The sequence below is a fragment of the Carassius auratus genome, chromosome 21, assembly GCF_003368295.1.
Source record: "Carassius auratus strain Wakin chromosome 21, ASM336829v1, whole genome shotgun sequence".
Classification (NCBI taxonomy): Eukaryota; Metazoa; Chordata; class Actinopteri; order Cypriniformes; family Cyprinidae; genus Carassius; species Carassius auratus.
Window position 1 is genome coordinate 11,001,196 of NC_039263.1, and position 23,060 is coordinate 11,024,255.

The 23,060-nt window shown below is 38.0% G+C and overlaps 2 protein-coding genes across 4 annotated transcripts; one reads left to right on the top strand and one right to left on the bottom strand.

The window, feature by feature from the left end:
* The first annotated feature begins 5,156 nt into the window (after window positions 1–5,156).
* LOC113038465 (tetratricopeptide repeat protein 1-like) lies at window positions 5,157–12,050 on the top strand. 2 transcript variants are annotated; one of them, XM_026195890.1, is made up of 8 exons: window positions 5,157–5,228; window positions 5,763–6,275; window positions 6,388–6,448; window positions 7,399–7,511; window positions 7,911–7,947; window positions 8,136–8,284; window positions 9,867–9,921; window positions 11,582–12,041. In XM_026195890.1, the coding sequence occupies exons 2-8, from the start codon at window positions 5,787–5,789 to the stop codon at window positions 11,716–11,718; spliced, it is 1,041 nt and encodes a 346-aa protein (XP_026051675.1). In that variant the 5' UTR covers window positions 5,157–5,228; window positions 5,763–5,786; the 3' UTR covers window positions 11,719–12,041. The 2 variants fall into 2 exon arrangements, with proteins under 2 accessions (XP_026051675.1, XP_026051676.1); XM_026195891.1 differs by having other exon boundaries at window positions 5,195–5,239; window positions 11,582–12,050.
* A 74-nt stretch (window positions 12,051–12,124) lies between these two features.
* On the bottom strand, window positions 12,125–22,972 carry LOC113038464 (PWWP domain-containing protein 2A-like). Of its 2 annotated transcripts, XM_026195889.1 has the most exons (3): window positions 21,693–22,972; window positions 16,199–18,153; window positions 12,125–13,095 (listed from the first exon to the last, which is right to left on the bottom strand). In XM_026195889.1, exons 1-2 carry the CDS (start codon window positions 22,748–22,750, stop codon window positions 16,218–16,220), a joined length of 2,994 nt encoding a protein of 997 aa, XP_026051674.1. In that variant the 5' UTR covers window positions 22,751–22,972; the 3' UTR covers window positions 12,125–13,095; window positions 16,199–16,217. The 2 variants fall into 2 exon arrangements, with proteins under 2 accessions (XP_026051674.1, XP_026051673.1); XM_026195888.1 differs by lacking the exon at window positions 12,125–13,095 and having other exon boundaries at window positions 14,133–18,153; window positions 21,693–22,971.
* Window positions 22,973–23,060: the final 88 nt, after the last annotated feature.

Here is a 23,060-nt window from a genome sequence, read left to right on the forward strand (position 1 = left end):
TTGTTTTCTGCAGATGAACAAAGTCTTATGGGTTTGGAATGACATGAGGGTTATATGACAACATTATAAAAATGGGGAAGTTGTGGCCCAATGGTTAGAGTCTGACTTGTAACCCAAAGGTTGTGGGTTTGAGTTTGGGGGTGAATGTAAAGCGCTCTCTCCCACCTTCAATGCCATGAATGAAGTGCCCTCCAGTTCCCTTGAGCAAGGCACTGAACCCCCAACTGCTCCCTGAGAGTGCAGCAAAAATGTCTGCCCACTGCTCTGGGTGTGTGTGTGTGTGTGTACACTTTGGATGGGATAAATGCAGAGCACTAATTCCAAGCGTGTGTCACCATACTTGGCCACTCTTCACTTTCAAAAGTTTTGGCAGTGACATAAATTTTGTGTTTTGCAAAGCTTGCTGCTTAAGCTATTGTGGTGTTCATTCACATTGTTTCTATATTATTGTGAAGATAATTTTGAATTATTATTTAAAATACAAATAATTGTTTGCATTGTTTGCATTGCATTTTAAATCATTTATTAAAACTTCATTGGCCAAAACATTTACTTTTCAAAAAAAAGAGAAAAAAAATCACTGTTTTTTGATCCTGACACAAAGCTAAAATGAATTGACTAATCATATCAGCAGCAGCACATGTGAAACTGTGAATTAGTCATCAGGTGAAATCACTCTAAGTAGATTGTAAGAGCAAATTAAATGCTATAAAAGAAGGGGAGAAGCACTTATTGTGTTCTTGTTGGAAAAGGTTACCTCCAATCATCATTTGTCCAACCATCATTTATTTGCATCAAAATGGCATCACATGCAAGGAAATTGCTACAAGGAATATTGCACCTGAAAGAACCATTTACCAGATCATTAAGAACTGCAAGGAAAGAGGTTTGACTCCAGTGTAGAAGTCTTCAGGACAGTCAGCTACAGAATCATGTTTCCAGCCATGCAGAGCTTGCTCAGGAACGGCAACAGGTTGGTGTGAGAACATCTGCAAGAAAAAGGGGGCCAAGACTTTTTGGGACATTTGGGTCAGGATTTGGCCCGGAAGTTAATATCCATCAGGCCAGAGTGAACTGCAGAGGTTATGAAGAACAATGGTCTACACTGTAAATATTGGCTTGTGCATTTTTTTTTAATTTTATTATTATTATTATTTATTGTTTTTTCCAATAAAAGCCTTTGAAACTTATATGCTTATTACTTTTCAGCATACTATAGAATCATGTGGAAAAAATAATCTAGAAAAATACTGCAGCAGCAGACTACGCAAAACACAAAATATGTCACTGCCAAAACTTTTGGCCACGACTGTACACAAAACAAAATTATTTATTACAATCTCTAGTTTGAGAGATTTAAGGGATTGTTTGATTTCTTTTTTTGTGGAGATTTGTTTGCAAAATCATGGGTAATGTAGTTTTTATCAGGAATCTTAATGTCAAGCATGATGATTTAAACAAATTTAAATCAATCAGGATGATGGCTTCAACGTTAGCATGTACTATTGCTTAACAACCTCATAGTTAAGTCGGTCTTTAAAGTATAAAAAATTTAAGTAAAAAATCTATTCCCTCATGAACAAAATAAATGGGATTTTTACTTCTGGAAACTGACTGTTGCATTCAATTAGGCTATATAGATTTTTCTTAAAGGGTTAGTTCACCCAAAAATTTAAATTGTCATTACTCACCCTCTCGTCATTCCAAACCTGTAAGACCTTCGTTCATCTTCAGAATACAAATTAATATGTTTTTGATTAGTTCTGAAAGCTGTCTGACCCTCCGATAGATATCAATGCAATTAACACAATCAAGGTCCAGAAATGTTGCGAGAAGATTGGTAAAATAGTCCATGTGACATCAGGGGTTCAACCTTAATTTTACGAAGCCACAAGAATACTTTCTGTGCACAAAAAAGAAAAAATAATTATTAAACGATTTGTTTCCTCCTTGTCATCCTATAGTGCCATTTTTGAGAATAGCCTACATAAGTAAACAACATATGCTGTTCTATGACAGCTGCACCACAAAGAAATGTTTTGTTCAGATTACAGATGATGCAGAATAGCATAAGTTGTTCAAGTTCAGCGAATACCCTCCTAAATGGATGTCCTTAATCAAAAATATCTTAATTTGTGTTCTGAAGATGAACAAAGGTCTTATAGGTTTGGAACGACATGAGGGTGAGTCATTAATGACAGAATTTTAATTTTTGGGTGAACTAACCCTTTAATGAAATGAACATAAAAAAAAATAACTTTACAGATTTACAATGTTAATTATTGCATAAATGCATCATCGCAGTCTGTGAAATAGATGGGTTGGAAATTTGAGGTTATTTGAAGTACCAAAATCACTACTTTTAAACCTTTACCAACATCAGTAAATATGTATTAGTGTGTAAATACTGTTTCAAATTTGTAGATGGTGAAGAGTCTGTATTTGGCCTGTTTGACTATAAGTGGCTTTGATTGTTAGTTTTGCATGAATAAAGGGATCAGCTCTGCGCCTGGACTTCTGTGCACAGCTGTGAGCAGCACTGATAAAACTCAGTATGACTTGCTCACTGGTCTGTTCACTGTATTTATTTATTTCCCTTTTGATCTTCATGTTATTGTTCAGGTTGTGTCAGTTTTATAATAATGCTTATCGGACTGGTCAAGATTATCCAGGTAGATTCACAGTTAGAGGTAAGTCTGTGACGCCTTGTGATTTCCAGTTCAAAAGGTGAGGGGTTTGAAGATGTCAGATGTCTAAAATGGGTTTTGGGTCATTACAGCACACTTTTAACAAATTAATGGATGGCATGAAAACTAAGGTTTGACCATTTAAGGAACAAGCCAACATTGTGTGTGCTCTGAACCAGCAAACTGGTGTAAATCTATTGTTCAACAAGACTTTGTACTTAAGAAAATGTGCTCATTGGTTCTACATTTACTGTTTGGTTCAGTGGATATAAAAGTAAAATATGTTTCACTTTCAATTTAACTCAGCCTTGATTTGTTTGTTTTGTGCAGCCGAAATAATTTCAAGGGAAACATCAGTGCTTTATTAGCAAAATAATGTGTGCATTTCTCCCAATATGTTTTTTTCTCCTTCACACTTGAACATCTTATTTACTAAGTGGACCATACTGAATTTATCTCTATATATTTAGTGTTATATCATGCTGTAGTATATAAAGACTTATTTTCCTTTCTCTCAAGACAAGTGCATAATGAAGAAATAAATTTCATTTGTGAAGGCCCCTGTTAACTGTGTTCTGTTATATGCCTGTTATATGTAAGTGCCCACCTGGCATATTTAAGGTGATACCTTTGGAAAGTATATTCAGGGATGTGTATTAGGACTTTTTATATACTACAATTACTTTTGCATCTGTGATGTTTAGAACATGGACAAAATAATGACTGTTCAATGATTCTTATCTTCCGTGTCAGAATTCGACGTGTTCACAACAGAACGACGCATGCATTCTGATGTAGAACCCAAATGCGATGCGGCTTGTTTACAAAGAGAGGAATGCACACACATATATATATATATATATATATATATATATATATATATATATATATATATATAAACATTTTTGTGTGTTATGAAAGTTTCTGTGATTTGCTTCCATTGGATAAACATTGCAAGTATTTCTGGCAGCTGCCCTATTTAAGCTAGCAGTGTTTGTAATGCTTTGTTTGTTGGTGCATGTAAAGTTTTTCTGTTGCTTATTTTCCCTGGATGTCACGTTTGCCTCTATATTTAAATACCACATGTATCACAAGACCTTGCATGAGCATAGCAGGATGTCACACAGACTTCTGTTACTATCTTGGTCCTAACTCTCCCCTTTTATTTTCACTGTTGTCAGTGGAAAAGTTAAGTCATACTCTGAAAATATATGTGCTTGTTATACGGGTTTTAAGAGTGTTTTTTTTTTTCTATCAGTGGGTTTTACAATCTTTTGCTATGCCAGGATTTACCAGGTGTCCCAATGGCGAGCCAGACACAGAACATAGCTGGACACATTATGAGCCAGAACTGTGTATCATGACATTCTCTCAGTTCCTCAACACATCAAACTGCCCAAGTGAGAGCTCGGAAGTGTGAGAGAGAGGAAGACTGCCAAAACTCAGACTGGCTTCATATTACTATTTCTGTTCTGCTGGCCTCATTTAAGCAACGTTGCACATGCGCTCTGGGTCAAAAACAAAGTCCTGCATACTGCACAAACAATAAACAATGCGGCCCATACAAAAGACTTCCATTGCAGCCAAAATACTGAAGGGGTGTGGAAGTGTTTGTTAGACTGATGTTGGAGCACTGATGAAAGTTTATATTCCCAATGTTTAATGCAAACATATTCCTTTTTACTGCCACAGCTTGATCAAGAAGAAGTATGGTATGTATAATGTAAGAGATCATTCAATAAAAAAATGTATGTGCTAATTGAGTTCATTTAGATCATATATTACAACTAAACTTTTGACAATAGCTAATTACTTTTAATTGTCTCCTGTTATGTAAAAAAACAACAATCAATCAGTAATTTTACTAATTTTCTCACTTTACCTGCTGTCCCTTTTTGGCTTATATGATGATTATTTTTTATTAATAAAAATATAAATCATCATTTTATTCACTTACTTGTTAGTTTATTTAAAAGGCATTCAGTAGTAAATAGTAACTGACTGACTTTACCTGCTTTCCGATTTTTGTTTATGTACAGTAGCCTATATTAGCAATTTATATATATATATATATATATATATATATATATATATATATATATATATATATATATATATATATATATATATATATATATATATATATCATAAATCTCAAACATTCTGTCATTTTATTAATTTACTTATTTATTTACCTACATTTAATTAACTCTTGATAACAAATAATTTGTTGCACATAATCTGATATCCCAATTGTTTTTTTTTTTTGTTTGTTTTTTTTTTGTTCATAATAATTAATATTCGTGATGATGAAGACAATCCAGATATTTTTAGGATTATCTTCTGGTGATGTGTTACATTTAGATAATTATTAATGTATTATGATATGTAAAATGAAATGTTTAACCATTCTACAAAACATGTATAAGTATTCTAGTAAGAAAATACGAACTCCTACTACATATCCCAGAATCCTTTTCTACCCATGCGTCACCCAGTGAGTGATTAACCGGAAGATACGTGATGGCACATTTCTAGAAGGTGAGGAAGAGGTACTGAGTTATTGTTTTCATCTAATATGTAGCGTCTAAAATATCATTTTCATACTGCTTGTAAATATCAATGCAAATGAAAATTAAGCTTTTAAAATAATGGAAACGTGCGTGCCAAGTGCACAGCTTATGACGTTAAATCAGTCTTTTTAACACATGTGCTAATAGTATGTGTTTACTGATGTTAATTGTTAATGCAATTTTCAACGTTCCATAGTCGAATATTGTTATGATTTCTATATTTTATTTAGTACCTGCATGCAGAAACATTTAGTATACATTAAGTATGTTACGATATACATTCAATCTAAAATAAGAATGACATGTTGATGACAATAAGACGAGTCAAAACCAGTTTATTTTAGACTTATTTCATACTTACTTTATATGACAGTCTGAAATGAAACGGGCATAGTGTCATTTTATTCAAATAGCCTAATAATGTATGATCATGCTAAATAGTTTTGCAGTGTTGGAGGTGAATATGACTTGAGATCATTTACATTACTTAAATACGGTTTAGGTTGTGGTGACAGCAGAGCTCCAGATGGAGACGGAGTCTGAGACCCTCTCGGCCGTCATGGCTGACACCTTAAAAGTGTCAGAGAGCAGAGAAACCAGCATAGACCCTGAGGAAGACTGTTTTTATGACTGTGAGGACACTTTACCTGGAGAAGTTAAACGCACAGAGAGGGAGCACATAGACAAAATGGAGTCAGATGACAGGACAGAAAATGAGAGAGTAGAAAACATGGATGATGCTGACAGGTTGTGTTTGGATAACACGTCAGAAGAGGATTCTGAAGGGCACGAGGACAGTTCGGATGAAAAGAGACATGATTCATTAACAACAGACCTGGATCCTGAGAAAGACAGCGAAGGGGAACAAGAGAAATGGGACAGTTTTGTGGAGAGCGAGGAGCAGAGAGACGCCGACTCTGATTCAGAATTGAAAGAGGAGACAGTCAAGGTGAAGGAGTATGATGAGGAATACCTGCGTGAGCTGGAGAAAGACCTGACGGAGGAAGAAAAAGAGGTGAGCAGAGGTGATCAGCCAATTATAAGTTTGTCACGTTCTTCAAAATCTACAGTTCTGGATATATTTCACACCAATTGATATTCTCACATTTTTTTTTTTCAAATTACAGAGCAGAAGAAAGGAGAGTTTAGAGCTGAAGGAGAAGGGCAACACACAGTTTAAGAGTGGAGGTAAGATCTCACAGTCAGGGATAAACGGGTTCCTGCTCTTTATCCATTCAGAACAGTTTATAAAATATTACCTCATATATATATATTCAATATTTGAAAAAATTTTTGAAGACTTTTTGGAGAATCTTTACGCAGCTCTTTTTAGACGCTGACACTTCATAATCTGTCAAGCTCCATAAAAGATGAAAAAAACCCGACAACAATATTAAAACTTAGTGTAGGTTGTCTGTACAACTTGTGCGCTATAAACTACTATTCAAACATTTGGGATCAGTACATTTTTTAGGTATTAAATTCATCAACCGTGACAGTAAAGACATTTATAGAATAAAAAAAAACCTAATTTTCATTACAAATAAATGCTGTTCTTTTAAACTACATCATCATGGTTTCCATAGAAAAGGTTTTGCTGGGTTTGTTTTTTTTATTCATAATTAGCTGTGCACCACATGAATAAATTACATTTTAAAATATATTAAAGTAGAAAAATGTATTTTAAGTTATAATAAGATTTCACAATTTTTACTGTACAATAAATGCAGCCATTGTGAGCATAAGAGACACTAGTCAAATCAGGTGTCTTATGATGGCACGCCAAAATGTAAATAATTGTCAATACACAATACCGTGAAAATCAGTGAATAACAACTTGATTTTAGCCTGTTCCTTCCTAATTGTATCATATAACTTGGTGTGTAGTAGACATTTATCATTTTTTTGATGTGATCAAAATGAAAAGACCTGCTTGAAGATTCTCCACAAGGTTTATGTGCAACATCAAATACCCACATATACTTGTTTGGAACAACAAAAGAGTGAATAAATAATGACATGTCATTCATTTTAAGCTAAACTGTCCCTGATGTTTACCGCACTGAGGCGCTATCATAGATTTGAAAGGTTGTGTTTGTGAATGAGCTTCTGACCTGACGTTGTTTCGTTGTTTTCAGAGCATGTAGAGGCTGAGGAGTCTTACACTGCTGCTCTGAAAGTCTGTCCTGTGTGCTACAGTAAAGAGAGATCCATACTCTTCTCTAATCGAGCTGCTGCACGCATGCATCAGGTGAACTTTTGGGCGTTTTGTGCAGATACAGAATGTATCTTTTTTTTTTTTTTTTCAACACATTTTGTCACTGTGAACTATTGTTTGTTTAAATGTGCTCTGAAGACAAATTGTGTTTGCTTACTTTACCACACCATATAGATATTGCATTATGCATGCATATAATTATAAGATTTTTTTTTTTTTTTTTTTTTTTGCATAAGCAAGAATCAATGACTTGAAGATTTAGCATTTTAGAATATGTTGGAAGTAGTCCAAAGTAATAACATTTGATACAATCATTACTTTGAGTGCTCAAATTAGATTTTTCTTCTAGTGTTTTTGTACATGATTATCCAAATAGTCCTTTATTTAGTTATAGTTTTGCATTATAACTTTACTCATCATTTTATCTGCCAGGATAAAAAAGACAGCGCTATCAGTGACTGCTCGAAAGGTGAGAGAATAGCCTGCACACATTATGTTCTCTATCTAGACAATGTACACGACTCACAACACACTATTTTTATGTTCTGTCTCTGGTGTATATCTTAATTTCCTTTTCCTGTAGAAATGTAATTTGACATTTGAACTGCCATGACACAAAGGCTTTTGAAACAATGTGTATTGTCTTGCCTTCCACAGCCATAGAACTAAATCCAAATTATGTCCGTGCCATTCTGCGGAGAGCAGAACTCTACGAGAAGACGGACAAACTTGATGAAGCTCTAGAGGACTATAAAACTGTCTTGGAGAAAGAGCCAGGCATCCCTGCAGCTAGAGAGGCCTGTATGGTGAGTGTTTCTACATCAGCATTTCGCCTTCAAGGGCTCCACTAGCCACAACAACACTGCTAGTTGCTGTTAACTAAATATTAGGGTTCCCAAAGTGATTTTACACCACTTTCCATTTATTAATGATTTATCAGGTTATTAAAAATATCGGATAAATAATTTTTATAACTTGGCATAACTAGTAGTAAACATTAGGGATGTCAAAATGGCTGAAAAACTAAATTCGAATTTTGTACTAAAATGTTATCAAAAATCTAATTAAAAGGCATAATTTCTGCTAGAGAGAAAAAAGCTTTTGGCTTCTCTCCTGAGGCAACAAGAGGGCGTATTGAGCAAAATATTACTAATGCATGTTAGGGCTATAACTTTTGAGAAAAATCTAATTCCAATGGATATCGAATATCATGCGATGTATTAGAATATATTCGAATATCTACGTGCCCACCTCCATGCTCAAGTTCGTTATTTCCAATGTAGGGGCGTGGTATGAGCGCTCATAATCGCGACGGGCTCGTTTTTTCCAGCCGCATCCGCACCACATCGAGTTAAAAACATCTTAACTTTTCAGGATGCCGCAAGCGCACTGCAGGTCATGTGACAAGAACTAACCAATCAGCTTCATCCTTTCCCCTTAGCAACGTTAAAAGCTCAGCCAAAGATGAAGAAACAGCTGATCATAATTAAGTGCCATCTAATGTCAGGGAGTGAACTTGCATGTTCATTCGGCTCATCTAAAGTCTAAAGTCTCGATACATGTTTTTTAAAAGTTGAACTTACATAAATTTTCCATGGCTTCCTAAACATGCTGAAGGTCTGGGATTCATGGCAGCTTTTATTGGCCAAGGCCCACCCATGAGGCCATTTGAAAGACATGTCAAACAACCAATCACAGTTCATTTCATTCAGTCACATTTCTGTCCGTGCAAATGGCGCCAAAATAACAGACCTGCGTGTAAAAATTGTATTTTAAAAAGATGTATTTTAAAGATTCTATGCCACAAACTTTAAATATTTCACATACTTTTGAATATCCAGCATTTAGTTGATTCTGATTAGTACTTGTCGTCACAGTTGTAAACGCTACAGCTTTATTCTTTCGTGAGGGGGTTTGGCACCACGGCATTTTTGCTTCCAGGCGGAACGTTAAAGAACGCGACACACGTCTCCAGGAAATCCTGTAGAATTGAACCAATCCGATGACGACTTCGACACTCCTGAAGGGTTTCCACTTTTGTGTCCCATATGCATCAGACGTTTAGCCAACGGTCCGTGGACGTGACATCTGAGGCTGAGTCTAGCTGGGGCCCCCTAGTGGATGCATGTTGCATTGTCATTTTAAAATTGCCTGATACATTTTTATATTTCACAATCAAATCAAATCGACAGCCTCAAATATGGTGTTTGGTGCACAGTGAATGGATGAAAATGTATACTGGTTTGAAGCAACATAAGAATGAGCAATTGAAACCGATTGAAACTTGAGAAATGAAATTGAAACTCTTTTTTTTTCTCCATTTGAGACTTCATTGTCAAGACACCACGGTAGAGTCTAGATATTTCTCTTTCTATTTCTGTTTCACAGCGATTGCCACGGCAAATTGAGGAGCGAAACGAGAAGCTGAAAGAAGAGATGATGAGTATGATTACATTTTTCTTATAAAAAGTGTATTGTGATTATTTTGTCTCATATTACAATTGTGATATAACATTTCATGTCATATAAAAGCATCTTCTATTGCTACCTCTGAGACCTACAGACTAAAAACAGTTTTTACTGCTAAGGAAAAGATGATCATTTTAAAGCAGTTCAAACTTGGGTTCGCTCTTTATAAGAATCAACTAACACTACACTTACAGAGATGAAGTTTGTGAGAAGAAAGCTGTGTTGAGAACACGATTATTCTCGATACTATTATAAGCTGCATGCAAATGAATGAATACAGTGTTGTGCAGCAGACTTAATATTATTGCAGCATTTGATAATCACAATATTCTGAATACTTCACATAAAAGTACATGTGAAATCCCCCTAAAATATGAGTAAATATGACTACACTGTAATTAAGCAACACTCAAAAGGCTACAGAAAGGGTGAGTGCTTCAGTGCAACAGTGCTGTTCATTTTGAAGGTTGTCTGGATAATACATGTAGACACAGTTGCTATTATGCATATTGCTCTTAGAAAGTTCTAGTCTGATCCATTAATTAGTATGTTTCAAAGAGTCCTTTCAAACCCGAAGAACCTTGGATTAAAAAAAGCCCTTGTTGCATAAATCATATCTAATGCAGTCTTCCTGAATTTTTCATTTCCACTAGACCATAAATTGCACTGCATTTAGACAAAAGATTGTTGGCCACACTTTGACTTTTTTTCCCCTAACTCTATCATTTTAGTTTAAAAATGCTTCATAATAAAAAAAATATTCAATTCTAAAACAACAGCACAGTTATGAAACTTAAATTATTGGAGAGACTGATAAATGTCAAAATATTCCCCATTTTCATAATTCACTTTTATTATTATTACAACATGCATCTACTTTTCTGTTATTTAAATTCTTATGTCTTATTTTATTGGGTCAAAAAGCTGAATTATAATAAACAAAAATAACATTAATAATAAACGTAATCCTTAATGTCTAAGGATTATTTTAATAATTCAAAGCAACAATGGTTTATATATCAATTGTCAGACAATGAAGCATAAATACATAGTTATTAATATTGATCATAAAGATCATCTGATCTCTAAATAGAGAATTCAAATCTGTTTGTTTCTGTAGTAGACATTTAAAGCAATTGGAGGAATTTTGTACGCTTTCTGGTTTTCCATTACTGGTTAAATGTTGCTGCACTTTCTCAGAGCACATGCTGGTATTGTCTGTTTCAAGGTATCATTGATAAATGTTGCAGCCACTGTATGTTCGTTCTAAGGATCAGATTTCCAGTTTGAGGTAAGACTGTTGCTGTCAGGCTGATTTCCTGCAGTTCACAGTGGGGGTGTGGCTGCTCAACACTTCATATTGATCTCGCTGCAGTCCAGTCAAAGAGACAAAGCTCTCCAACATTTTTTCAGACCAAGGACCCCTTAGTGGTAGTGAATTTGAAGCAGGGAGACTCCTCTTACATATTGCATAAAATTGAGTGTTGCATTTAAAGCCTAGCCTGTGAAACAGCACCATTTAGTACCATATTCAAGCATTCCAACACTTTATTATAAGGCTTAAATTGATTGCAGCTTTAATAACATGTTCATTATTGATGTATAATTTATTTGCCATCTCTTTTTCTTATCAGGTAAGCTGAAGGACTTGGGCAACATGATTTTACGACCCTTTGGTCTCTCCACCTCCAACTTCCAGGTCAACCAAGACACCAACACAGGATCCTACTCCATTAACTTTGTTCAGAATCCCAATAACAACAACAGATAGCTGTTCAGTGTCTTTTTATAGAATGGCACAACTGAACAGCCCTATTCAAGTGTCCGCTCACTCTCTTGACTGTTCAATCATATGCCCCCTCTACACTAATTCATTGATACAAGTAATGTAAAGCTGCTTTTCCATTGACCAGTTAGCTCTTGTCAAGTGGTTTTTGGTCAAGCCTGTATTATATGGATATTCAGTTTTTTGGCATGCCAGAATGTTACATTTGCTGTGAAGCTGGTGTCAGTGATCCAGACTGTCAGTCATGAGGAACGAAATAATGGGCCATCATCACTGTGGTCACATTAAACCAGCAGATAAGATCTGTCTGCATTGTCCATTGTGTCGTTTCTTGGATGTAATTAATACAGCATGATTTATTACTAAAGAAAACACAGAACACACAGCTTGGTACAAGGCAAAAAACAGGTTTAATTTCATAGAGCTATACATTTAATACAGTAATAAAACAAATTTACACCCACAACCACCATCTTCATATGTATACCCGGGATTGTACTGAAACGCATGTATGTACAACAGCGAGACACTGTTTCTCGCTCACTCTAAACTCTCTTTTTACAGGCCTCAGGTTGAGCGTGTGCAATGAATGATGCTAACAGGAAAACCTTGAAGCAAAGACTGAGAGATAGAAAAGATGCGTTCTTACTGTCATGTTCGATTTGTATAAGAAAATCATTTATAAATGGAGAGGAGCACAAAAAAGGTCAAAATCGACTAACTAGTGGGTTGGAGTGATTTGTAAATCTGTACAGATTGCATTGATCATTGAACGTGTGATGTACCACAGAGTGGAAAACTTCAAGCTCTCTTCAAGAACAGTCTAGACTGTATTAAGGCTCAGAATTTCGCATTATAAAGGAGCAAAGATGTTGGGAAAGAACACAGGGATTTTATCCAAGACTAGAAGCACAAGAAGACCCAATCCTCTGTAATTGTACTGTGAAGCATAGCACATGCAATACTTATTGCATTTTTACATCAAATATTTTAATAAGTTATATCTTTCAAACGCTTAAAACCCTGCTTTAACGTGTGCTGGATTGCTACCTACAATCCACAATGGCCGTAACTCCCCTGTGCTGTTCAGTATTTGCAAGTGTCCTTTCACATGCTTTAAACAAAAGCCTGCGTAAAGAAAAATCTGGTTTGAAAAATTCATTTCAGCATGACGGATCAGGAAATAGGTTGAGAGTCTGTTAATTCATTGTTATAAATATATAATTCTTTTCTTAAATAAAAATAATTTCTCCAGTACACCTGCTTCTCCGCATGTGGATGGCTCCTCTCATATGACTGGCTCTTGACCAATGACAGTGCTTTGGGCAACGGACCAATCAGCAGCCCTTCAGAGTTGCAGCGCTGGAAAAACAAACAAACAGATGGTCAGAATTTATCTCAAATGGGATTAAATTTTAAATATTTAAAAGAAAACTATATACACTTTCAGAGTCAATGTAAGATTCTAAGATCTTAAAAAAAAAAAAGATCCCGTGTAACATATTTTGGCATCATCCACTGGCTAATAATAGAAATGAATTCACTTTTCAGGAATTACTTAATTTCAATCATCTAATGTTTAAAGAACAAAGAAAATCAGCTTCTTACTATGTTGGTACAGTGGGCAATTGCACTTAAATAACCAAGAGAATAACAACACTGAACTTCAGGCGTATTCTGACAATCATCTATGAAAAATTATTGACTTGCTCCCTGGTCCTTTACTGAAATTACTTGAAAGAAGATTTGGTTCACAGAATTTTACAGTATATAAATAAATGAGCTTTAAAAAGTGGTTGTGTTATTTTTTGACATTTTCAATTAGCATTGAATATTTCCTCATACCAAGCCAGGTAGCGCAACACATCCAATTTTCTTTCAGCATTTGATGTTTCTTCCATGTACATTCAAAGCAAATCAAACATATTGAATTAAGGTCTCTTTACATTAAAGTTTCATGTCATGCACCGCTGTTTTTCCATTTTAATGTCAGATCTTATAAAGCCAAGAAAACGTGGATGCTGACAACAAATACAAACTCGCAAAACAGAGATCCACTGGAATGTCAAATCACTAAAACTATTTATGACAACCCTGTGTATCTTAATTTACTTTATGACGTGTAATTACAGTTTGGCACATTTTGGTTTAGTTTGCCCTAAAGTTTTCTCATCTGTTTGCAGGTATGAAAATCTGATAAACTGACAGACAACAGTCACTAGTTTGGTTGGGCTGTCATGATTTGTCAATTGATTTTTTTGTTTTGTTTTAAAGAAACACATGGAAAAACAGCTTTTCCCAAAACAGGATTGTGAACTAGGCCACACCTGAGACAAATATGGTCTGAAGTGAAATTGTAGTTTAAGAAGATAAAATATGAAAATAATGACGACTAGATAAAATTCTTGAAGTTCACAGTTTATTTATATACTCTTAAAACATCAGAAAACATGTACACAATATCTTCAACTGTTACTTTTTTTCAACGGTTTTACAGCATTCTCTGACCTGCAAACAGATAGAAATGATAAAAGTAAAAAATAAGATGCTGAAATAAAACAAAGCCAACCACCAAAATAAATACAGTTTTTACTCCTTTACACAAACCTCTGTCAGTCAGTCAGTGTGGTCTACCAAGCATTGTTTTTTTTCCCTCAAGTCATCAATCTCTACCTGCTAAAGTCATATGCGGAAAGACCAATATATATCTTACAGTATGTTCCTTTTCAGATGTGTAAATATAACTGGACAGTTAAAGATGCTAATGGACATAACCATGATTACAGACAAGAAATAAAATGAGAGATAATGCTCTTCCACACAAATAAAATCACTGGTTCTCAACACTGAAATAAGATCCAGGCCATTCATCTTCAATTCAGTCAGGCAAAATACATTTTGAACACTTTACATACACGACCATCAGCCCTCTTTTGCAAATAGTGAAAAGACAAAAAATAAAGTTCAGGCACAACAAATAAATTTAAAACACAATTATCCTTAGCAAAACAGGAGACAATGAATACTGGAATCTGAACAAAATCAATGAACAACTAAACCAGCCAGAGGCCATAATCATGAGAAACATATTCAAACACATGAGAACTGCTGCCTTGTGCTCCAATACCCTACTTTGCAGTGGGACACCAAGTGTTTTCAAGAAGTTACTTAATGAAACTCATTTTAAAAGAGCTTTGTATTCCACTGCAGCTACATCAAAACTTAGGTTTACCTTTTGATGTGATATGCCTAAATTGGACAAACATATGGAGCCATACAAAAGATGAGTAACAGGAACATTTTCGCCATAATCAGACATACAAAAAGCAGTCTAAGATGCAAACATGGAGGGAGCAAAACAAGTGGAGGAGATAAAAGAAGCTGTGAACAGAGCAAGTAGATTTGGGAGGAATGAGCTTGGGAAGCAGATGTTGTAGCTGCGAGAGGTGGGGAAAGAGGATGCACAGATAGGCTGGCAGGTTTCTCCGTGTCTGAGGTGGTACACTCTGCCTTTACAGAGTCGCTGTGCTCTCCTCACAGTGGCACTTGAGGTGGCTTCGGCTTACAGGCACCTCCCCCCCGTAACAGCAGCACGACTGGCTGCAAAGCCAAAGCTGGCCAAGAGCCACACCCAGATCAACAGCCATACGCTCAGATCACTGCACTTGGATTAGTCGTCTCAGAACATCTGAGAAAGATCAGCACCTAAGTCCCTTTTTCTACCTGAGTGAGGCACTACCCAGTAGTGTCAACTCTGTTACACAACTTCCATGATAAAAAAAAAAAACAATTCAAGGATGGCCTAAGTGAAATCCAAGACTTGAGTTCATGTAAAAGAAGATTTATAAACATCAGGAATCTGACGTCTAGAAACATTGTAGTGATAGAAAATCCAGCAGGAATCTGAACTTATATAACACTTTCTCTGATCATCCAAAAGGAAGCATTAACTGTGCTAAATTAGGGATCCAGACTAAATAGCAGTTGAACGGCCACCGTTTAGTTGGTCTTAGAATGGGTTCAAGCAGACATTTTCACACGTCTAATTCTTCAGGTGAAAGCTAATCAAGCTCAAAAAAACTACTCTTTTAATGTTTACATGGACCTTCGACAACATACATTGACCAAGAACAACGAAGTTTCAAGGCAAACAAATATCGTTACCACTCAAGAACCCATAAAACATTTTCCTAGAAATAACCATCATCTGTTTTCAGTATAATAAATTTATGATGATATGATAAGATCATAAGACTTGTTACATAGGGGCGAACACTAGATACATGACAAGTGAACCTTTTGCTTTCATTTACTTAATTCAACCCCTTTCTCTTGCTATTTCAATGAAAATAAATTAGTCCTGTTTGCCTTTTCTTGATTTCACTCTGAAAGCTGACTGGGTACAGCAAAGTTTGAGAGGTGTCAAAAGGGGGACAGGGCCAACTCAACTGCCTGTTTTGCCTACCTTACTAAGGTACACCACCTCACGTCTCAAACTGAGTTAGCAAAGCTCGGACCTCGGGTGTGAGCTGCTTGGCAGCCTTGGCGGCCTCAGTGATGGCTTTACGATACAGGCCTTTTCTCTTCTTGTCAAAGCGAGACTGAAAGTTTTCTAGAAATGGGGCAAGTTGAGTAATGGCCAGGAAGGAAGTAGTGGGTGACCCAAACCAAGAGACCCGGGCCTCCTGTCTGACTAAGAGCCCATTATCTTTGCGACTCACTGTGATGGCTAGGATGCGGGCAGGCCACCAAGGGAAGCCAAGGATTTTGGCCCAAACAATGTCCCCTACACAAATTGTCCTGCCATCCAGGGCAACGCACTTCGTAACATTTTTGGAAAAGACGGCAGCTTTGAGGGATTTACTGCACTTTTTGTTGTCCTTAGGAGCAGAAGGAGATGCAGAGGCAAAAGCGGAGGATGTGCCAGGGGCAGGGGCCGATCGCAAATCACCAGGAGGGGGGAATTCAAACGTTTCGGTAGAGCTACACTCAGAGTTTGATGACTTTAAGTCATCTGCACTATCAATGCTGCACATGGAGGTACTAGAGGAGTCGGGATGGCTGGGGTTAAGGGTCATGTAGACCACTAGATTACCAGCCTTGCCCCCACGCATCTCCCGCTTTTCCACCCGCCCCTCCTGTTCCTCTGGCTCAGCTTGGGGTTCCCTGTATTCCGGGGCTGGGAGGGGTTCGGGTTGGGCCTGGCTGAGCAGGGACTCAATTGCTTTTTCTGGCCTCTGGGGCTCTACAGCTGTGGTAACTTGGCTTGCAGAGCAGGAGGAGGAGGAGGAGCGTGTGGAGGTGCAGTGGGGCATGGCTGGTTTAGGCAGCATTAAACGGCCCCCTCCCGGCACTTTCTCCAAGCAAGGCAGCTTACATGAGGAAGAATTGTTCTCTTCGTTACGGTACCTTTGGGGCTTGATGCGCATCCTGGGTGGCAAGGGGTTGGAACCTGGACCTCCTCCACTGATCTGCTGCAGTCGCCTGGTGAAGTGGACCTTTTGGTGGGCTTCCTGGAGGGCAGCAGCCCTGGTTATGGCCTTGGTGTTCCCACTACTGCCTGTGACTGTCTCTCCGTGTCTTCTCTGAGCCTTGGCCATCTTCAGCACCTCTCGTGCTTTGGAGTGGTCGACATTTTTGCTCTGAAGCACTTTTTTGGCATTGAGTTGCACTCGAGAGTTAGCCGAGGACGTGGTTGTAGTAGACACCCCCTTCATCATTTTGTTCCCAACAGCTGCACCTTTGACCTGACTATGGCCCAGAGAAGAGGCGGTGGCCGATGACACCCGTACAGCCGAACCCTGTCGTTTGGGCCCATCAGTACCACGGCCCTTCTCGTCAGAACGTGGATCACTACGGGGCCGCTTACCAGTAGCTGCGGCTGCGCTATCATTACGCCGTCTTTTGGCATCGTCACTTCGGCAGTCCGAAATGGGACCTCTGCGTGTTTCACGCTTGTCCCCTTGCACCACAGCCCCTTTACATTTATCACACAGAACTTGTCTTGGTCGGAGCTTGATGGCATTCATTATAGAAGTGGGCTCCTCTCTATACAGCCTACGCTTGGGCCGCTTGATTTTGCGTGGTAGAGGCTGAGGTAATGACTGGTTGTAGGTGTCCCTAATGAACAGTGGAGGTGGATAAGGGGCCCCCTCCTGAAACAAAGGAGGTGGTTTTGAGGTCCATGGGTTAGGTTGAGGGTTGGGACAGTGATGGGGCACTGCGGGAGTCTCAGCAGGATCCTTCAGAGGGGCATCCGAAGCATCCGCAGGGTCCTTAATGGGGGCATCACTAGGTCCTTGAGTGACATCCTTATCGGTCTCTGACTGGAATGATTCCATCTTTAGCTGCATAGATTCTGGTTTGTCCTTATACTCTCTTTTGGGGAACACTGTTATAGGAATCCCATAAGGTCCAAACCTGAGGTACAGAAGAAGAGAATAGACAAAGACACTAAGATTAGACTCAATGTGGATAGGGTCTAATCCCTGTTTTCTCAAATCTGAAAAAAAAAAAAAAAAAATTCTAGCATGCACTACTAGGCTATATTTGATTGTTTTATCATACAACTGAAAAATTACTGTGAGGTCTTAAAGCAGGCATTATTTTGCATCAGTCACATTATTGCTCTTTTTATTTCAATGTAATTTCATCTTGTCATGTTTGTATTCACGAGATGGTAAGAATGATTAACTGACAAAGCAGGGGTACAGATTATTTTCTGCAACAATAATACAGCAAAGAAAATGCATGATAGGATAAAATGCCTCCAACTGTGGTGGCTTTAGTTTTCAAAATTACAGTACCCTTTCCTAGTGTAGTATATTTTATTACATTAAAATAGGATATATACACCTCTACAAAAGGAGGAAGAACAGGCAAGTCTAAAAAAATGAACTGAAACCATTCTTACTTTGTCTGAAAGCTGATCTTGTTTGGCCCAAAGCGTGATATTAGAAGTAAAGCGCATTGAACAAAATATTATACTAAAACATCCTTGGATGTCAAAAACAGACACTTGGGCCTGAAATAACCATTATCTGTGGAAATCACCCTGTTCAGTTTTCACTCTATATCCAATGTGGGTCAAGAAGAACTTACTCCACAATCATTTATATTCTGCAGAGTAAAGTACTAAACAACATCTTATTTCAGAAGTTAACTGACACCTTCACACACTGGTCCAGCTTTAGCTTTAATAGGCAAACACACAAAAAAAGTATATCTAATACACTGATACTTATGTGTATCAAAATCAGATGATATATATATTTTAATCTATGTTGCATATTGTCCTGTAGAATAAGAGTGTAACAAATGTGGCCTGGAAATACTGCCCCATAAACAAAAAGGTTTAGTTTGTGATCTGTTAACTGGCAGATGAATATACATTGTATATACTTGCAATAACACTTAAAAAAGGGAGTGATCTGACAATCCTGAGATATGTTTCTCCCATTATACATTTCATCCAGAAAATGGGAATGATTTAATGTTGAAAAATGCAAATGAAGATAGCCTTTAGAGCAGAAGATACAAATAAACTGGACAGTATGTCTGGCAAACCGCTTCAATGCCATGACACAGACTTTGACAGTTTCAAGTTTACTCCGTGTACTGTGGCTTTTACATCACAAAGGAACAGTGGGACCTTCAAAAGGAAATTACTCCACACCCAAGACATTAGCTGCTTTTAACTAATTATAGAATGAATATCCATCTATCCATCCGTCACCATGTCCATCTTGTGTCACCACTTCAGAACATCAGCAATTACACTAACGCAATAAAGACAAAATGGAAAATGAGGAAAGGAAGCTTGAGTTTTTCCCACACCCTCACAGGTGCCTTACTCACAGGAAACATGAAATTAGCTGAGCTAGTGCCACTTTCTCAAATTAAGAACATGTTTTTGCTTCTGTTTGAGATTCAGAGCTGTAATGCATTTCTTCATTAACATATTAACTCAAGACACCAATGCTGAGGGCCTTCAAGGAGACTAACACTTAAGACTTAAGTGGCAGCATCTGTGACATGCTGTGAAGTACAGAACATGATTTCAACTCATCCCACAGTTTATAGAAATGCAAAAAAAAAAAAAAAAAAAGAAAAGAAAAAGAGGCTTTTCAACCTATAATAATTGTTTAAAATAGTACTCATGCCATCTACGTCAGGGTTTCCCAAACAGGGGATCGCGAATAACTAGCGGGTTTGTGAGGGAACTACATGGGGTTCCTGAGTTGAGCTAATAATTAATTACATTTAATGTAAAAATAAAGTATGGAGCTTCAAGATCATTGCAATACATCTTAGTGTGGTTATCAAATCAAATGCTGTATTTTAAGTAAATATGCATATAGTCTGATGTGTTGCGTTACAAAGTGAAGTGATTCTGTGTTTTTAGCATCTCAGAATGGCTCAGTTCACAGCGAATACAGCAAACTCCATCTCTGCATTTGATGTGAGTTTAAAGTGCAAATGGCAATGCAACGTACGTTAGGTTTACTTTATTTACACATTCACATATTTTCCGACATTCTTGTGGACAGAAGTCTACAGCTTGCATTCCGCCAAAATAAAAGCTTGAGAAATTGAAATGTTCATAGCTTCCGGGTTTTGGCATTTGAAAGTAATTTTAAAACATAAATATTAATATTGTAACTTGGCGTAAAATAAAGTTATTATTAAAAGAATTACTAATGAAGATTCATTTTTTTATTTTACATTAAAATTGTTATTCACAGCGGTAATATCTTTAAAAAAAAATGTAATTAAAAAAAAGTTACTTTTTTTTTTTTATTATGTTTGATTGGGTTCTTAAAACACTAATGTGAATATAATGTGGACTTAGACACTATCACAACTAAAAAGAAAGTTTAAATTATGTATCTATTTACTTGCATGTCACGTGACCATCACTGACCTCCGAAAAAAATCTCAGAGCATTCTTCAAGTAAATATTTATCGCTTGAGGGGTTCGGCTGACAAAAAAAAGTTTGAGAATCCCTGGTCTTTGTCATTTGGGGTGAGGCTAAAGATGATGGGCATCTTTGGAATATGCCCACATCATAATTTTAATCCTGGAACGATTGATTACTTTTGATTTTATGGTTTATCAGCATTTAGAACTCTCTCTAAATGTGTCCAGGTGATGTAATCCCTTCCTAACAATGTTACGACACAGGTTCTTCAGGACACATTCTCTACACAGCAACTACACAAGAATGTTTCATGTTGACTTCTCTCAAGTGAGAATTGAACAGAGACTGGAGATCCCACTATAAACTGGGCTCTGCTATGATTCATCCCTGACACCCAGAGAAAATGTGTGAACGAGGGTGTTGAGACAGACAAACTGTGGGAGCAATTTGTAGGGTGTTAATCACCAGCATAACACCGTTTTCTCCCCGGTTTTATGATCATGAATGCCTAATTACAAGTAGTTATATGGGTGACATGAAAATTCAAGTAGTGACAGCAGTGTCCTGTAATGACAGACTTCAACGAATTTGATTATTCTTGTGTGATGTTATTTTTATGACCTGGATTACTGTAATTTGTTGCATGTCACTATTTAAACGGTTTATGAAAATGTGATAAAAAAAAAAGTTAAAAAAATTTAAAAAAAAAAGATGGTGGCCGGTCACACCAACCAAAATAAGTATTTTCCCTTGTACAATATAATACAATGCAGCATTTATATACATAATTTAGAAAAATTAAAAGGAGTAAAATAATAAAATAAAATAGACAAAAAACAGTAACATTAATGGCTTAATATTTATAAAGAATAAAGCTATAATCTAAACTATAGTGGTAGTTTCTGAAATAAAAGATAATTTTCAAACCAATATGTAATGGTGAAGATGCCGTTTATCTTTATGACAGCTACAAAAGCCAACTTTGGGAAGTATGCAGGATTTATAACTGCAATTTCTTTGCACAAATACCATGTTTACCTTTTCGAAAGGTCCATGAGGACCCCAGAGAAGATCTTTTCGCCCAAGCGAAACGACACCACGAGCGCATCGTCGATGATGTGATCTAGCGTGACTCGAACCTCGGAGCCGAGCATCAGGCGCTCCACGGCGCCGGGCTCCGCCGCACACAGAACCGGGGCTTTCGTCTCCTCCGACTCCCTGACGGGCTCGCGGAGGTCCGTTGTGAAGCTCTGCTGATGAAGAGGATGCGATCCCATGTCCTCCGCCTCAGCTGAGGAGAGGAGCGACTGATCCACCTCCGATGGAAGTTCGGGAGAGTCCTTACTGGAAACAGTAGAAAAGTCACTCATGCAGCTCTGACCCACTGATTCTGCCAGCGAAGTGTCGTCCGCGGCGGACAGGGAGTCCAGGTGGTCTGAGGGGTGCGGGGTGTCATGGAAAGCATCCTCCTGAGTTTTGAGTTCCGACCCGAGAGCATCGGTTGCGGGTTCGGGATCCGGCTGCGTGAAGCCTATGAGTTCACACTCCAGATCGGTAGGATGGCTTGACGCGGGATTGGAGTCGTATTCGACAGCCAGAGACAGTCCGGTTTTGGGCTCCGACGGAACCTGAGTGGGAAGGGAATGCAAGAAGACCACAGAGGGCTGGGAGTCTGAGACGGAGCTGGGGGGCAGAAGGCAGGGGCTAGATTCGAGAGCACCGACCTCGTTTGCAGCCTCCACCTTCGGCGAAAAGGATTCCCCGTAATCTGTGCAACTGCAGTCCTTAAGCACGGGCTGCTCGGCTGTGCCCAGGCGGACCCAGGACCCCCCCGTCTCTGTGCGCTCTCCGTCCGCGTGGGGAGCGAGGGCTTTTCCCGCGGCTTGAAGGTCCGGCCTTCTGATTTCCATTTGGACCTGGCTGCATTCCTGAACTGCATCCACATCCTCGGGTTGGTGACAACGCTCCCTTTCCGGGACGGAGTGGGCCTCTAGGTCGACCACATGCTCTCCTAGCTCGTGTTCGTAGTCCACCCCGTCCCTCGCTGTTGTTGATGCAGCAGCAGCAGCTCCTGGCTCCGCAGCCACGGCCGCCATTTTCTTTCCGCTTTGCAACTACCACTTGGCCCTGTCCTCCAGAGAAGATAAAAGCCCGCCCACTTACAACTACTGACACTTCCTATTGGCTGCTTCAACGTGCGGTTTCCACTGGTTGGCTCGTGTTCTTGCCGTTCAAAGGAAATCTCTTGAAACACTATTGTGATTGGCTTCTATTATGTCAATATACTTTATTATGAAGATGCTACTTTGGCGCCACCAGGGGCGACGTTGAGTCGTATATTGACGTCAGGGTTGTTGGCGTGGTCCATTTGTTTGTAATCTTCCTAAACGTTGTTATTGCCAACTA

Coding starts and splice junctions, on each gene's coding strand:
- LOC113038465 (XM_026195890.1), top strand. CDS start 5,787: ATGGAGACGGAGTCTGAGACCCTCTCGGCCGTCATGGCTGACACCTTA. Junction 7,948..8,135: donor TATCAGTGACTGCTCGAAAG/GTGAGAGAATAG, acceptor TGCCTTCCACAG/CCATAGAACTAAATCCAAAT. Junction 8,285..9,866: donor CAGCTAGAGAGGCCTGTATG/GTGAGTGTTTCT, acceptor TCTGTTTCACAG/CGATTGCCACGGCAAATTGA.
- LOC113038464 (XM_026195889.1), bottom strand. CDS start 22,750: ATGGCGGCCGTGGCTGCGGAGCCAGGAGCTGCTGCTGCTGCATCAACA. Junction 18,154..21,692: donor CTCATGGACCTTTCGAAAAG/GTAAACATGGTA, acceptor TCTGTACCTCAG/GTTTGGACCTTATGGGATTC.